The following is a 17,511-nucleotide window of genomic DNA, read 5'->3' as shown; positions in this document are numbered from 1 at the left end:
TAAATATATTACATGGAATTTAAAATTTTTAAGTCAATTATTTTAGAATTTGATAAAAGCAAATTAAAAATTGCTTGTACCATTAATCAACATCCATCAGCTGATCGTTATTACGCATGCCACTTTCTAGATGATATGGGTGATCTAAAAGGACTGACCTCTAGGAAGTTAGGTAGATGATGCATGTGACAAAAGTTGAAAACGTAGAAAATAATGAAGTGCTAAAAACAGGGTAGGATTCAGTTCAGGGAAGTGAAAGATTGATGTATGGAATTGAATTGGGGCTTAAGGATAATTATTAGAGGAAGTGATTAGGTAAAAGAAATAATGAGTTAGGCCCTGTTGCTGAATGAATGTGTCACATTAAAGAGAAAGCAATTATGCCTAAAGAGAATAAAGGTTTGTATGGTGAAAAGTAGAAAAATATAAACTTGGAAAGTCATGTTGACTAAAATTTGGTGGATCAAGAAAGCAAAGAGGAGTTTAAGTTTTGGTTTGCTATTAAGACAATAAGAGAGCCATTATCAGTTCTTGAGCAAAAAAAAAAAAAAAACAGAAAACGTAAAAATAAGCTTATAAATTATAAAATATAAAGTGTTGATTAAAATAGTTTATATTTAAATTATGTTCAGTAACAATCTAGATTAGACTAATAATAGATTATATTAGTTTGATAGATTAAAATAATAAAGAGACAAGCAAAGATGACTTATAGAGTAGAAGACTATTAAGTTTTATGAAAAATAATTCTGAACTTTGGCAGTGTACTACATGTGTGAGTTTACATTCCATTCATAGATAATGCTTATAGAGGAGATATATTGCTGAATTCTTAATTAGCATTTGGAATTTAATCTATCTCCTCTTATGTTACATAGCTTTGTAGGTCAATTGGCCATTCTTAGGAATATCACAATTCACAGTACATTTACTGGTTGATGCTTGAGTTCTTGGCACTGTTAAAAAGACCTCTGGGAATTTTACAGAAAAGACACACCTGGACAATGTCTAGATAAGTCATATCAAACATACACATAAGAGTATTCATCTTTGTTCATCAACAAACCTACCTCTCCTTCAAGAATGAATTTAAATATTACCTTCTCTTCAGGCACTTACAAATATCCTAGAAAGAAATACTACTTTACATGAATTTTAAGATTCCATCATACTTTTTATTATATCCTTTTAATGGTATTTAGTATCTTGTAGTGTTTTTTGTTTTCTGAATATTGCAGTTCACTGAGTGCAATATTAAGACCTATGCTGGTATAATTCCCTTCATAGATGATGCGTATCATTTAGATGATAAGCACTTTGAAGATACATCAAGGGCAAAAGCAAGAGATGGTGTTTAATGAATCTTAACATGGCTATTCACAATAATTATTACTTTTCAATAAAGTGTCTAGTAGAGGGAGTAATAAATGCTTCCTTTGTTCAAAAGATCACTAAAAATTATATTTTGGGGAAAATCATTCTTCCATGTGTGAACATGTACATATCAAAGTAGTTAGCACACTCCCTGGTATATGCGCGATACACAATAATACTTTGTGGTTTTTTTAGAACATAATACTCTGAAAAACAAACAACAAAAAAAAGAAAAAGTCAGGGAAAGTGCCCAAGATACATGACCAGGAACAGTAAAGCATATAGGTAGGCCTAGATCAATAGGAGGAAAGAATGTACCTTAACACAACATATGAAGATCCATTAGAGAATTTCACAGAACCAAGTGTGTTAAGTGGCATGGAATGGCTGTAAGTATTAATGAGGTGGAGGAGAGGTAGAGAACATGAAGGATATAATAGTGCTTCATAATCAATGCATTATTGTAACATATTGCTCGTAATATAAAAAAAAATCTCCAGACTGTTCATTTTTTAAAAGTTTAAAGTACTTGAGTATCAAATAGTCTGAATAGTCTAATATTCTGTAAATTCACAATATGCAGAAAATGTATACTATCTGATGTTTTCAGAACTTAGCATATGTTTCAAATGAAACCATATGCCAACAACTGTCTCAGAGGAATGAGAAAGGTTGTCTGGACTCCATGGCTTCTTTGGTTAGCTTTCCTCTGATACCTATATTATGCTGAGATTGTCAGCATCCTCTCTGACACTATATGAAGGAAAATGGTAGAAGAGGAAGCTAATGTTTACTGAGGGTCTACCAAGTATAATAGGACTGAGTTAGACGTTTCATATTCTTTATCTCACGTTAATCTTCATAAGAAGTTTGTAAGAATGATGTTACCATTCATGTTTTATAAATGAAAAAAACATCAAGGCTTGGACAGGTTATGAAATGTGCCTAAAGTCACCCAGCTATAAGTGGCAGAAGTAGTACTCAATGCCAGAGCCAGGGTGCTTTCTATCACATTGCACTGTCCTCACTCATAAAATGAAAACTGGCTGACAAATGAAGTCAAATTATTATTTTACCTATATTTTTTAAAAAAGACTTCAGTTATTTTTTGTTTACTAAATATATTGGAGGGCCAATGGTAGAGTAAGACATCTTCTAGACTGATGCAAGAAACAAACCTGAACTGAAATGCTGTTTTAAAAACTTTCTGCTTTCTCAATCAGTTTTCTGCACTGAGAGATTATGAAAATTTTTAACATAGAAAACATACTTTACAGTACAGAAAAGCATATGGAGATAGACATAGAATGAATATTGACTCTACAAAGTTAAATGCAAGTTTTATTGGGCTATGCATAATAAAAGGAGTTAGCTGAGGGTAGTCTAACCTTAAAAGATTTAAAGCACTGATGTGCCAGAAGAATTCTTGCACAATTGTAGACAATCACTACATTCTTGTAGAATAAATTACAAAAATGTGATCATATTACCTTATGATATTAACATTAATTGATGGTCTAGAGCAGATTGGTGAATTTTACCTTTTCTCTAACTAGAAATACCAGAGTATATCTTAATAAAAATATCAAAGCAATTAATGTGTGGATTGTTATATTTTGTACTTTTTTATTATAAGTTTAATCAAGAAGAAAATGAATCAAGTGCATTCGTATTTTTTTTCTAGTGCTCAGCTTCTTGTGGTAAAGGTAATAAGTACCGTGAAGTGTTTTGTGTTGACCAGTTCCAAAGGAAACTAGAAGACACAAATTGCAGTCATATACAGAAACCTCCAACTCACAAAGCCTGTAGATCTGGCAGATGCCCTTCATGGAAAGCCAATAGCTGGAATGAGGTATGTGATGTATTTTATAATTATACATGTATTTTTTTATTGAAAAACAAAATCTCAATTCATTCTTATTTTCCATAACCTTGAATGTTTTACTTCTCTAAAATGTATTGTTATATACTTTTTTGCACTATGCTCTAAGTTAATATTAATACTCAACAGTGTTAACACATTTGCTAAGTTTATAGTTAAATAATAAATTAGTCATTTGATTTTTTTAAATTGAGACAAGGTTTTGCTATGTTGGTCAGGCTATTCTTAAACTGCTCGGCTCAAGCAATCCTCCCTCCCATCTTGTCATCCCAAAGTGCTGGGATTATAAGCATGAGCCACTGTGCTCAGCCTAGTCATATGACTTTTGTGGCTATAAACTTGACAAGAAATTTTGTTATTGAATACTAGCAGGGCTACTGATAATCATAATACTATTCTCTGTAGTCTAACAGTAAAATATATATATGATGATGCATTTAGTAACTGCCTTGTTTCTACCCCAAAATTTTGGATTTGAGGTAAGGTTGAATCCTGGAGAGGGGACTGGTAAATTCCAGACAAGATTGTAATCAGAGATTGAGAGTTAGGGAGTTGTCAGAGCTAGACAACCTAGGCTACGCTAGAATAAAAGGACTCAGCAAAAATCAAGCTGATAAATAAATGAATCCAGGCTGACAATTCAGTCTGTAAAAAGAAGGGTAATTGATACCACTTGGCATACTCGGAGAAAAGAGATCAAAAGTTCAATTGAGGTAGGGACTGTCAAAGTCCACCAGCTTGGGAAATATTGACAAGAAAAAAGCCATAAATGAAGTCAGAAGTGATAACTGGAAAAATTTTCTGAGGACTGATTTCTATGGGGCTGGACTTTAAATGTAGCCATCTGGCTGCTCTCAGCAGTTCCTCAGAGGGATTATCTAGTACTGCAGAGGGAAAAAGAAACCTATCTTCTGATCATAGAACTTCCTTATCTCTGTCAGATATTTGAGTTATGTCTATTGGGCAGCTAGAAGGAAATGGAGTTTCCCCTGGGGTCCAACGTCATCATCATTTAGTCTTTGCACTCAGCACCTCAGTGCAGTGCATTCAGCTTTAAAGTGGAATTGTGTCAATGCCTCATTGATATTGACTAAAAGCCTCCCAAATCGAGTAAAAATCTCAAATTTCTTTGTAAAAGGGGCAGCCTCTGCCAGTGTTAATATGTTGGGGCTGTGGTCAATGTTTAATTGAAAACTAGAAGTTAGTGCATCTCTATTTTTAATCCCACACACCAAAAAGATGTATTGTTGGGCCTTTGCTTCTACATTGGATGTTCATCAAATAAATAAATTATTTTTCATGCTTTAGTAGAGGCCATGATTTTAAAGATTTCTCCATTAACTTGTTTTATTTAGTAAATGTCACTAGTTCCTACTAAGTTGTTCAAAAAAGAAATACTGGATCGTTCTTATCTCCTTTTCACTTGCCTCTTAACAGGTTCTCTCATTTAGTTACTCAACAGGTTCTCTCATTTCCTTTATCAAAGTAGCTCTTGAATCTCCACTGCACCCACCCCGATCTAGTTTGATACTTTATCATCATCTGTTTCTGAGTCTATAATGGCCTCTCTACATTTATTTTGGCCATGTTTTTTTTTTTTTGTTTTGTTTGTTTGTTTGTTTGTTTGTTTGTTTTTTAATCAGACGGAGTCTCGTTTTGTTGTCAGGCTGCATGCAGTGGCGCGATCTCAGCTCACTGCAACATCCTCCATCTCCCAGGTTCAAGCGATTCTGTTGCCTCAGCCTCCCAAGTAGCTGGGACTACAGGCATGCACCACCACGCCCAGCTGATTTTTGTATTTTTAGTGGAGATGGAGTTTCACCATGTTGGCCAGGATAGTTTCGATCTCTCCTCATGATTCACCCACCTTGGCCTCCCAAAGTGCTGGGATTACAGGCTGAGCCACCTCGCCTGGCCTATTTTGGCCATTATTTACATTCATATAGTGTGAGCTCAGAAGAACTCAGATATGCTTGTGTCACTTAATACCATCTATAACTAAGCATTATCTTTAGGGAGTAAGAAAAAAACCTAACTCATGCTTACTAATTCAGAAGTATCTCAGACATTACTCTTTTTCTCTTAGAGGCAATGGATATTTTATTTCCTAAGCACCTAGCTTTGTATCTAAGCTAAATACTTCTTACTCTGAATACTGTGATCTAATTTCAAAATGACTCACCATGTCTTGATTTATTATGTTTCTCATATTGTGGTTTTGCTTAAAGTGGAGGTTTGCCTTTATCTGGATAGAGATGTGGCAGGATAATGGCAAAGTATCTTTCCCCTGTGTGCAACATCATAAAGGCACTGAACATGAATGGCCACAGATCTGCTCAGTGTGCAGCAGTTAACTCCCAGTTCCTACATCAGGCCGGAGCCACAGGGGCATGGGAGTGGAAATGAGGGAGACTTTTTTTGTCTTGGCCACCAATATTCCTGTTGATCTCAGATTCTTCTGCTGCTCTGCAGCTGCTGCAGCTGCTATGGTTGGTATTAATGAAGAGTCGCTTTCTGACTCTGAACCTCAAGCTCCACAATAGTGAATCCATCATCCATGCAAACAAATTGGCCTTGGCTTACCACCAAATATGAAATTATGTGAGATCTGCTAAAGGAACATATTTCAGGGATTTTAAAGATACAGATATGAATATTTAAGGACTACAAAAAATAGATGCTTTTGTACAGAATTTGCTTTCTTTGAATTGGTTTTCCTTGTCATAGAAATTAGTTGCATTCACCCACACAGTCCCCAAATCTCAGCCAGAGACAAATGACCACTTGTGAAGTCATTGCCTTTTGATTTATTCTATAAAAAGCACCCACACGAAGTTAACAATTGCAGGCTGTCACTGCATCACATATAACAGTATATTAAACAGAAGTGTAATTTCAGAGGTAGTTACAAGATAATCACTGGTTGCTGCTTTATTCTGAATATGTAAATTGTAACATTGCTTTAATATAATCACTCACTCTTAAAATAATTTCATTTTATTACTATTTTACATGATGCTTCATTCAAATGGAAAGACTCGTTTGATAAATTTTGACCACAGAGGGGCTTACATGAGTTTTGAAGGAACACTCTTCATTTAGTATTTGTATCTTTTTTTTAAAAAAAAATTAAAAGATTTAGAAATGCATTTTAATGACTGTTGCTAAACAGGAACAAACATTGCTATACAGGGCCGTTTGCCCTCTGTTCGGATGTATATCCTAGATACAAATTAAATACCTGAGTTGTTTAAAAGGAAAAAAAAAAAAAAAAAAAAACCCACTCCACCCCCACTTCCTAGAAACAAGGGGATTTTTTTTTTTCATTTAATTTTATCTATTTGGAAATAGCAGCTTCACTTGTAAATTCAAGTTTTTAAAGCTAGCATGGTTCTAGATTCTTCATTGTCTCAGGTCCCATTTACTTACTTAAGTGCCATCCAAATGCACAATCTCTGTTTAGGGAAAAAAAAAATTCTGAATTCTCACCTCCTCTTAAACTTGACAAACCTGCTGGACAATTTAGATACCTGCAGAATCTCACACAACAATATTCAATGTAGAACCAAGTCAAATCAGCCACTTAGTTGCTTCCTCTTTGATATCCATCATTTTCTTACTTGCATTTTAAGATAAGAGCTGAGACCAAAGGTGATATAAATTCCAATATCCCACATATCTGCTGCCCAGTGTTCCCACCCAAAGTCCCTCATTTGGAAAAAAAAAAAAAGAAAAAAGAAAGAAATTGAATGCTAAATTCTAGATGTTTAAGAGATTTTATATTTCTGTAATTCCATATTGTCTATCTTTCAAAAATATGTAAGTATAAATCTTTATTTCCATATTTTCAGAATTCCTGACATATGTATGTGTTTTATAATTTTAAAAATAGCAAATATTAATTTTTTAAATCCCTAAAGCTCCTAATTAAGAATATATGATCCCTTCATTTGTAACATCAGGGTATTCAGTGACACTTCTAAGAAGAAGGTAGACTGGGGCTTAAACTTTGCTTCCTAATCTTTTCTAGCCAGTGAAATTCTGTTTTTCATTTCAATGCTATCTGTTAATGCTCCTCCTTTATCATCTTTCTTGATATTTAAAATGGCCTTTCTTGGGGTACGCTGAGATGACTAGCAATCTAATTTAAGGCATTTATCAAATTTTCAAGGCATAAATAATCACATCTCCATAAGAAAAGTGAAAAAATGGGAAGAGAAAGGGAGCAGCAAGGGACAATCACTTCCTGACACTGTATAAGAGACGTCTTTTTTCCCCATAAATGCAGGTATTATTATGTTCATTAGATAGATGAAGAAATAGCAGCTTATAGAAAAGTTAAGAAGCCTGTGTAGGTCATAGTGCAGGAAATGCTGGGGGCAGGGATTTCAACACAGGTCTGTTTGAGCTTTCTCCAGTATACTAGTTATCATAATTATTCCATTATTATCATTATACATTAGCTCATCCATATATCTCCTTAGTAAATTATTGCTTCTTTGGCCAAGAAGGATACATGAAGTTCACAATTTCAGGCTGTGACTGAACTGCATATAATATTGTAGTCAATAGAATGTAATTTCTAAGTTGTGCTGAATTCATTGCAAGTTTTTTAATCTTTAAATGTTTGTTACACACATATAAGATATATAGAGATTTTACAGGTAAAAGGATAAATAACTGAGGATATAGTTGATCACATATTATATATGATGGAGTTGCTTAAATCCTAAGAAGGATGATGTTCAAAGTGTTGGGCACTAATATAGTCTCATCAGATATTTGGAGTAAGTGCCTATTCCAAAATTCAGATTATAAGAAAAACCTTGACAATTTTCCAGATCCCCAGGGAAGAACAAATAAATAGTAACAACTATGTTATGGAAGTTGTCTAATGTTCTGTTGGGAATAGCAAGCCTGATTTTATTAGTGGTTTAAATCATGAAGATTTTTATTGTTTACATAACAAAATCAGAGTGTTACTGGTTTTAATTTTAATTCAGCAACTCCATGACATCAGGATGCTGGATTGGCATTTCTGTGATTCTGTTGCTCAACTCGTAGTGGTCATAAAATGGCTGCCACAGTTCCAGTCTTCACATCTTCATACTTTCTCACATGAAAGTTGGTATATATTTGTTCCACATTTAAAAGGCAGACAGATTCTGCACCGTGCATAAAAGTTTTTTTTAAAAATTCCAGTTCAATATAAGAGAATATTTGCTAACATTGGAGATTAAAAAATGCCATGGCTGCTTTCACGATATAGTGAACATATCCACAACAAAGTTATTTAAGTAGGGGTAGGTTTTATGGTCACTCATTCATTACTGTTATAAGAGGAATTTCATAAATTAAAAGTCTCTTTTAACTTAAAATACTATACTACTGCTAGTAGTACCATTAAATTATTGATTCCCTTGAAATAAACCATAGTTGCAAATAAGTGACTATAAAGAAATCAAAACCTTACCCATAATAAAAAATTATTAAAAAGCATCAGAAGAGAAGACTTTGCTATTTTTATCTTAAATAATTATTTTTTAAATAGCAGGATGAGTCAGCCTTGTTGAACCTATTTTTGCAATACACAATCCAATATTTCCGTATTTCTGCTCTACAATAGTTACAATGGCTACAGTACCTGTGGATTTGCTAAAATTTACCTAATCCATTTCTACTGTCAAGTCTTTAAAGCACTGATGTGTGCAGTGTTATATTTGTTCATAAATAGGATATTTATGAATTGTCTGAATTGAGTTAGGTAACACAGGTGAAGTAGTGCATCCCAATCAATTAATTGGTGTTATAATTGCATTTATAGCTTCACAATGTCTTTAAATTCATTACCTGGATTTCTTAAAAAGACAACATTTGGCATGCTTATAAATATTAGTTCTATAAAGCTGTTAAAGTAATGGATACATATTTAGGGGTTATAATGTACCTTGGGAAGCCATTCTAGTAAGCCACTTAAGAGTGGATGACAGTGTCCTTATTGTATCTTCAACCAGAGAAGGAAATGGCTTTGGGCAAAGGGAAAGAGTTCTGCTTTAGAAATGTTAAATGTTAGGTGCCTTTGACATATCTAAGTAGAAAACATATAAAAAATTTTGTAAATACATGAAACAGTTTTTATAAATACATGAAAATGTAAATGCAGAACTCAGAATTATGATCAAAGCTGGACATAACATTTAGAAATTATTCATGTATAGAAGAAATTGCTCAGAAAGAGCTTTTTAAGAGAAGCCAGTTATAAATGGAACCCTGGGATATGCTAACATTTAAAGAATATACAGAGAAAATTGTAAAAGATCCTAAGAAGAAGCAATTGAAGAGGTAAGAGGAGACCACCTAGAACTAAAGGGATTTCAATCACAGAAGTCAGAATGATTCAACAGAAAATGATCAATGGTGCCAAATGTGTTCAGGAGATTAAGAAAAGATCTGAAAATTTTTTATTGCATTTGATGATTGGGGTTATTGATGACAGTAGGCTAAGGAATATTCAATTTAAGCAATGAATTCGTCTATGTTAAAATCTACAACCATACTAATTTACTCTTTCATACTTTCGTTCCTAAAAAACTCAAAAACAAGTTACTTCCAAGTAGTAGTCCTTTCTTTTTCTTTGTAGAGAAGAGATGGATTTTTTAAAATTCATGCTAGGATCAAAGGACCAATATTCAAGTGTGGTGTATTGAATAATAGAAAATTATATTTGCCTAATAGAACTTCTTGCTAACCTGTATTTTGTAAACTAATTTTTTTCTAGTAATTCTTTTTCAGGTTTAGAAGCAGGATGTTTTCCAAATATAGTTTATATTTCTGAAATTAGCTGTGAAAAATGTTTACCGGAGCTTTATTTTATAAATTAGACATTTTCATAAGAGATTAATTTAGGTTAAACTACATTCAGACATTTTAGTCTATTTAATATTGTGCTGTTCACAAAGTACACATGAAATTATTATTCGCTATACAAAAAATTGTATATTTTTTGTGAAAACATGTAATGAGTTGGCAAAATTCAACTGCTTAAGCATAACACGAAGGTCAGTGTAAGTTACGTAGATATGCATAAGATTTTACACATTTAGATATGCCTTATCTTTTACTTCATAAGCAAAACAACAAAAATTCTCTTTGAAGTCAGTGGTTGCTGCTTATACTCACAAGAGATAAAATTAAAATTTAAAGTGCTTTTACAGTAAAAATGTTGCCATAGTTTGTGAGAGGAATTTTAGACTACTGGGTGAAGTAAAATTCTTAGCTTTGCAGGCTTTAAATTTTTTTCTTTCAGGGTAAAACTGTATTGTGCAGATACATATTTACTGTTGTGAAAAGGGAATTGGTTACTCTGGAACTCCTGCAGAAATAATGAACTTGGTGAATAACCTGATTTTTTCCACCTTATAATATTACAGTTGGGAATACTAATGGATCCCTGAATAATATTACTAATTATGACCTCCAATTTCTACTGGAATAACAAGGAGTATAAACAATGAAACTCGCAAATGAAATAAATATCTTTAGACATACTCTACACTTTATTAACATTGGCATCACAGGTCTTGGTTGCAGTCAAGCTCTGTTATTATATGGTTTTACTACTTGGCTTTGGAACACCTGACATCTTAGAGTTGAAAGATTGCCAAGTACTTCTTCATCCCCAGGAGGTAACACAGTAAGAGCTCAGTCTGGAGTAAAAAAAGAACTGAACTTCAACTATGCTTCACTGCTGCTATGGTCTGAATATTTGCCAGCTGCACGACTGGAAAAAAAAAATGCTAACCCTTGAGGTGATGGTATTAGGAGGTAGGGACTTTGGGAGCTGATTAAATCATGAGGGTAGAGGACTAATTGTTGGGATTAATTCTTTTATAAAAGACACTCCAGAGAGCTAGCTTGTTCCTTCACTCATAGGAGGACACAGTGAAAAGGCACTCTCTATAAACCAGAAAGTAGGCTCTCACCAGACACTGAATTTGTCAGCACCTTGATTTTGAAATTCCCAGCCTTCAGAACTGTGATAAATAAATTTCTGTTGTTTATAAACTATGAGTTTATGGTATTTTGTTATAGCAGCCTGAACAGACTAAGATAAAAAAATTGGTACTGATAATGAGGTGCTGCTATAACAAATATCTAAAATATAGAAGTGGTTTTTGAACTGGGTAATGAGTAGAAGCTGGAAGAGCTTTGAGATGCATGCTAGAAAAAGTCTACAGTGCTACGAACTGATCATTAAGGGCTATTCTTTTAAAAGTCCATAAAGAAAAGAGGAGCGCCTCAATCTTTGAGAATAACGAAGTGGTTGCAAACAGAATGTTCTTAGAAATATAGACAGTGAAGGCCATGAAGTCTCAAATGGAAATTTTTATTTGACAGTGGAAGAAAGTCCATCCTTGCTTTAAAGTGGCCAAGAAAAGAAAAAAAACTCTGACTGAATTGTAGTGATGTTCCAGTGTTTTGTGGAAGATAGAACTTATGCGTGATGAAACTGGTTGTTTGGCTGAGGATATTTCTAAGCAAAGTGCTGGAAGTGCAGCTTGGCTTCTCTTGACTGCTAATAGAAAAATGTAAAAAGAGAGAAATGATACAAAGATGGAGTTGTTAATCAAAAGGAAAGCAGAACTTAATATTTTGGAAAATTATCAGCCTATTTGTACTTGAAAAAATGAGGAAGTTTGTTCAGGAGAGAATACAAAAGATGTGGCTGAATTTGAAAAGGAGATTAGTTTGATTAGTTTGAATTAACCATCTCAATCTAAACTATGAGCTCTTTATTAGTACAATAGGGAGATTAGACCGCTATCTAAACAGATTTCATAATATATTATCTAAGACAGTGGAAGAATGACCTCCCAATTGCATTTTGAAGCTCCCCAGGGATGCCTAATCCCATCACAGGCCCAGAGTGCAAGGGCCTGGGGACAGGGAAGGACTGTAATGGCTTGGTGCCACCTTACATTATGGGCTTTTCTTCCCGTATTCTAGCACAGCAGTCCACAACTATACCAGATGTATTTCCAGTGGTCCTAAGGGCAGCATGGGGTGTGATGGCCATCCCTCCAAAGTGCCCTGGTTATAAACTTTAGCATTGTCCAAGTTGTATTATCTCTACTGACACACAAAGTAAATGAGTCATGGTGTGTGGTGACTTCCACCTAAATTTCAAAGGGTAGAGCTGTCTACAGACTTGAGCACATGAGCAAGGGAGTGGGCCATTGCAAGGGCAGAGCTATGTTCATAGAAATATGGATGGTAAAGGCCATGAGATCTCAGATGGAAATTGTAATGTGTTATTGGACAGTGAAGGAAAGTCCATTCTTGTTCTAAAGTGACAACAACAACAACAACAACAACAACAAACTGGCTGAATTGTCCCCACTAAGGCCATGCCATGACCCCAGACCACTATAGCCACTGGTATGCAGTTTCAGTCTGGAAGAGCCATAGGCACCAAACTACAGTCCATGGGAACAGTGACATGGGCTGAATCCAACAAAGCCATGGGGCAATGCCACTTAGTCTTGAGGACCCAATCCCTGTCCCAGTGTGTCCAGAAGGTGGAACATGGCATGAAAGATTATTCTCAAGACATAAGATTTAATGTTTGCTTTGCTAGGTTTTTTACTTACTCGAATCCTATTAGCCTTTTCTTCTTTTCTACTTTTCTTTTTTGGAATGAGAATGTTCACCCTATGCCTTGCCTGTCCCACCATTGTATTTTGTAAGCACATACTTGCTTCATTTCACAGGTTCACAGCTGAAGAGGTATTTGCCTCAGGATGATCAGTCACACGTTGAATCTCATGCATATCTGATTGAGACAATACTGAGATGAGACTCGGGACTTTACAGACTTTTGAATTGGTGCTAGAATGAGCTAAGACTTTGGTGTTATTGAAATTGAATGAATATATTTTTCATGTGAGAAGAACTTGAATTTGAGGAGTGGGGCAGGGAAAGAATGGGATGATCTGAATGATTGTGTTCCCCTAAAATTTATATGATGAAGTCCTATCTCCCAAGATGATGGTATTAGGAGGTGGGGCCTTTTCTAGTCTCTTATAAAGGACACCCCAGATAGCTAGCTCATCCCTTCCACCATGTGAGAACACAGTGAGAGGGTACCCTATAGGAACCAGAAAGTGGATTCTCATGGATGTAGACTCTGCTAACACCTTGCTCTTGAAATTCCTGCCTCCAGAACTGTGGGAAATAAATTTCTGCTGTGTGAGACTTTCAGTTTATGGTATTTTGTTGTAGCAGCCTGAACAGACTAAGATAATTGCTTACTATAGGCAGCACCTCAGGCAAGTGACTTTAACCTCACTGACTCCTAGTGTCCTCAGCCATGGTACCCCTTTTATAGAACTGTTGACAGGAATAAATGTATGGAAAGTGTTCTGTGACATTTCAGAAATAACACAAAATCGTAAGCATAAGAAAAATGAGATTTGGAGAGGGTAACACAAGGTTGCCTAAGTTTACAATTTACACAACCAGCTTTCCGAAACTCCTATCCATTGAAATGTAATCATGAATCAACAAGTTAGCCAAGATGGACGAATAGGAACAGCTTTGGTCTGCAGCTCCCAGTGAGAACAACACAGAAGGCAGGTGATGTCTGCATTTCCAACTGAGGTATCCAGTTCATCTCATTGGGACTAGTTAGACAGTGGGTGCAGCCCATGAAGAACAAGAAGGAGAGGGTTGTCACCTTATCCAGGAACCACCAGGGGTCAGGTAACTCCTTCCCCTAGCCAAGGGAAGCCATGAGGGACTGTGCCTTGAGGGATGGTGCTATCTGGCGCAGATACTATGCTTTTCCCACAGTCTTTGCAACCCACAGACCAGGAGATTCCCTCAGGTGCCTACGCCACCAGGGCCCTAGGTTTCAAGCACAAAACTGGGTGGCTGTTTGCACAGACACTGAGCTAGCTGCGGGAGTTTTTTGGACCCCAGTGGCGCCTGAAACACCAGTGAGACAGAACCATTCACTCCCCTGGAAGAGGCTGAAGCCAGGGAGCTGCATGGTCTTACTCAGTAGATCCCACCTCCACAGAGCCTAACAAGCTAAGATCCACTGGCTTAAAATTCTCGGTGACAGCACAGTAGTCTGAAGTTGGCCTGGGATGTTCAAGCCTCATGGAGGGAGAGGCATTCACCATTACTGAGACTTGAGTAGGTGGTTTTCCCTGCGTGGTGTAAACAAAGCTGCTGGAAGTTTGAGCCGGGTGCAGAACCCATGGCAGCATGGTAAAGCTGCTGTGGCCAGGCTGCCTCTCTAGATTCCTCCTCTCTGGGCAGGGCATCTCTGAAAGAAAGCCAGCAGTCCCAGTCAGAGGCTTATGGATAAAACTCTCATCTCCCTGGGACAGAACACCCGGGGGAAGGGGCAGCTATGGTCACAGCTTTAGCAGACTTAAACATTCCTGCCTGCACTCTCTGAAGAGAGAAGTGGATGGATCTCCCAGCACAGTGCACGGGCTCTGCTAAAGGAAAGACTGCTTCCTCAAGTGGGTCCCTAACTCCCGTACCTCCTTACCGGTAGATAACTCCCAGCAGGGGTTGACAGACACTTCATACAGGAGAGTTCTAGCTGGCATCTGGTGGGTGCCCCTCTGGGACAAAACTTCCAGAAGAAGGAGCAGGAAGCAATCTTTGCTATTCTGCAGGTTTTGCTGGTGATAATCAGGCAAACAGGGTCTGGAGTGGAACTCCAGAAAACTCCAGCTGACTTACAGAAGAAGGACTTGACTATTAGGAGGAAAACTCACAAACAGATAGCAATAGCAACAACATCAACAAAAAGAATACCCATGTGATAACCCCATCCCAAGGTCACCAACATCAAAGACCAAAGGTAGATAAATTCACAAAGATGAGGAAAAACCAGCACAAAAAGGCTAAAAATTCCTAAAACCAGAATGCCCTTTCTCCAAAGGATCAAACTCCTTGCCAGCAAGGGAACAAGACTGGATGGAGAATGAGTTTGACAGAAGTAGGCTTCAGAAAGTGGGTAATAACAAACTACTCCAAGCTAAAGGAGTATGTTCTAACTCAGTGTAAGGAAGCTAGGAACCTTGATAAAAGGTTACGGGAACTGCTAACTAGAATCACCATTTTAGAGAAGAATGTAAATGACCTGATGTAGCCGAAAAACACAGCACAAGAACTTTGTGATGCATACACAAGTATTAATAGCCGAATTGATCAAGTAGAAGAAAGGATACCAACGATTGAAGATCAACTTAATGAAATAAAGTGTAAAAACAAGATTAGAGAAAAAGGAATGCAAATAAACAAAGCCTCCAAGAAATATGGAACTATGTGAAAAAGACCAAACCTACATTTGATTGGTGTACCTGAAAGTGACAGGGAGAATGGAACCAAGTTGGAGAACATATTTCAAGATAGTATTCAGGACAACTTCCCCAACCTAGCAAGACAGGCTAACATTCAAATTCTGGAAATACAGAGAACACAACTATGATGTTCCTCAAGAAGAGCAACCCCAAGACACATAATCATCAGATTCACCAAAGTTGAAATGAAGGAAAAAATGTTAGGGGCAGCCAGAGAGAAAGATCGGGTTACCCACAAAGGGAAGCCCATCAGACAATGGATCTCTCTGCAGAAACCCTACAAGCCAGAAGAGAGTGGGGGCCAATATTAAAAATTCTTAAAGAAAAGAATTTTCAACCCAGAATTTCATATCCAGCCAAACTAAGCTTCATAAGTGAAGGAGAAATAAAATCCTTTGGAGACAAGCAAATGCTAAGGAATTTTGTCATCATCAGGCCTGACTTGCAAGAGCTCCTGAAGGAAGTACTAAATATGGAAAGGAAAACTCAGCACCAGCCACTGCAAAAACATACCAAAATGTAAAAAACATTGACACTATGAAGAAACCGCATCAACTAATAGGCAAAAAAACGAGCTAGCATCATAATGACAGGATCAAATTCACACTTAAAAAATATTAACCTTAAATGTAGATGGGCTAAAGGCCCCAATTAAAAGAGACAGATTGGCAAATTGGATAAAGAGTTAAGACTCATCAATGTGCTATATTCAGGAGACCCATCTCATGTGCAAAGACACACATATGCTCAAACTAAAGCTTGGGGTGGTGGGGAGGAAGATTTACCAAGCAAATGGAAAGCAAAAAGAGGCAGGAGTTGCAATCCTACTCTCGGATAAAACAGATTTTAAACCAACAAAGATCAAAAAAGACAAAGAAGGGCATTATGTAATGGTAAAGGGATCAATGCAACAAGAAACACTAACTATTCTAAATATATATATACACTCAATACAGGAACACCTGGATTCACAAAGCAAGTTCTTAGAGATCTACAAAAAGACTTAGACTCCCACACAATAATAGTGGAAAACTTTAATATCTCATTTTCAATGTTAGACAGATCAATGAAACAGAAAATTAACAAGGGTATTCAGGACTTCAACAGAGCTCTGGACTAAGCAGACCTAATAGACATCTACAAAACTCTTCACCCCAAATAAAGAGAATATACATTTTTCTCAGCACCATGTAGCACTTATTCTAAAATTGACCACATAATTGGAAATAAAATCATCCTTAGCAAATGTAAAATAATGGAAATTGTAATAAACAGTTTCTCAAATGAAAGTGTAATGAAATTAGAACTCAAGACTAAGAAACTCACTCAAAACCACACAACTACATAGAAACTGAACAACCTGCTCCTGCATGACTATTGGGTAATTATGAAATTAAGGCAGAAATAAGTAAGTTCTTTGAAATCAATGAAAACAAAGACAACATACCAGAATCTCTAGGACACATTTAATTCAGTGTGTAGTGGGAAATTTATAGCACTAAATGTCTATGTAAGAAAGTGGGAAAGATCTGAAATCAACCCCCTAACATCATAATGAAAAGAACTAGAGAAGCAAGAGCAAACAAATTCAAAAGTAAGCAGAAGATAATAACTAAGATCAGAGTCTAACTGAAAGAGATAAAGACATGAAAAACCCTTCAAAAAAATCAATGAACCAGGAGCTGGATTTTTGAAAAGACTAACAAAATAGACCTCTAGCCAGACTAAAAAGAAGAAAAGAGAGAAGAATCAAATAGACACAATAAAAAATGGTAAAGGGGAAATCACTACTGATCCCACAGAAATACAAACTACCATCTTTCACTTATTTACAGGCCAGGCACGGTGGCTCACACTTGTAATTCCAGCACT

General features: G+C 36.1%; 1 protein-coding gene across 1 annotated transcript in view; it reads left to right on the top strand.

Annotated features, from left to right (window-relative positions):
- The window catches only part of ADAMTS20 (ADAM metallopeptidase with thrombospondin type 1 motif 20), a 200,746-nt gene that overhangs the window by 160,731 nt on the left and 22,504 nt on the right, over positions 1-17,511 (top strand). The window contains 1 exon segment of the mRNA XM_074403153.1: positions 3,059-3,226. Within this exon segment, the coding sequence (XP_074259254.1) occupies positions 3,059-3,226 (168 nt within the window).

The sequence above is a fragment of the Saimiri boliviensis genome, chromosome 7, assembly GCF_048565385.1.
Source record: "Saimiri boliviensis isolate mSaiBol1 chromosome 7, mSaiBol1.pri, whole genome shotgun sequence".
In the NCBI taxonomy this organism is placed as follows: Eukaryota; Metazoa; Chordata; class Mammalia; order Primates; family Cebidae; genus Saimiri; species Saimiri boliviensis.
Note: the sequence above shows the minus strand (reverse complement) of the source record. Positions and strands in the feature narration are given on the sequence as shown.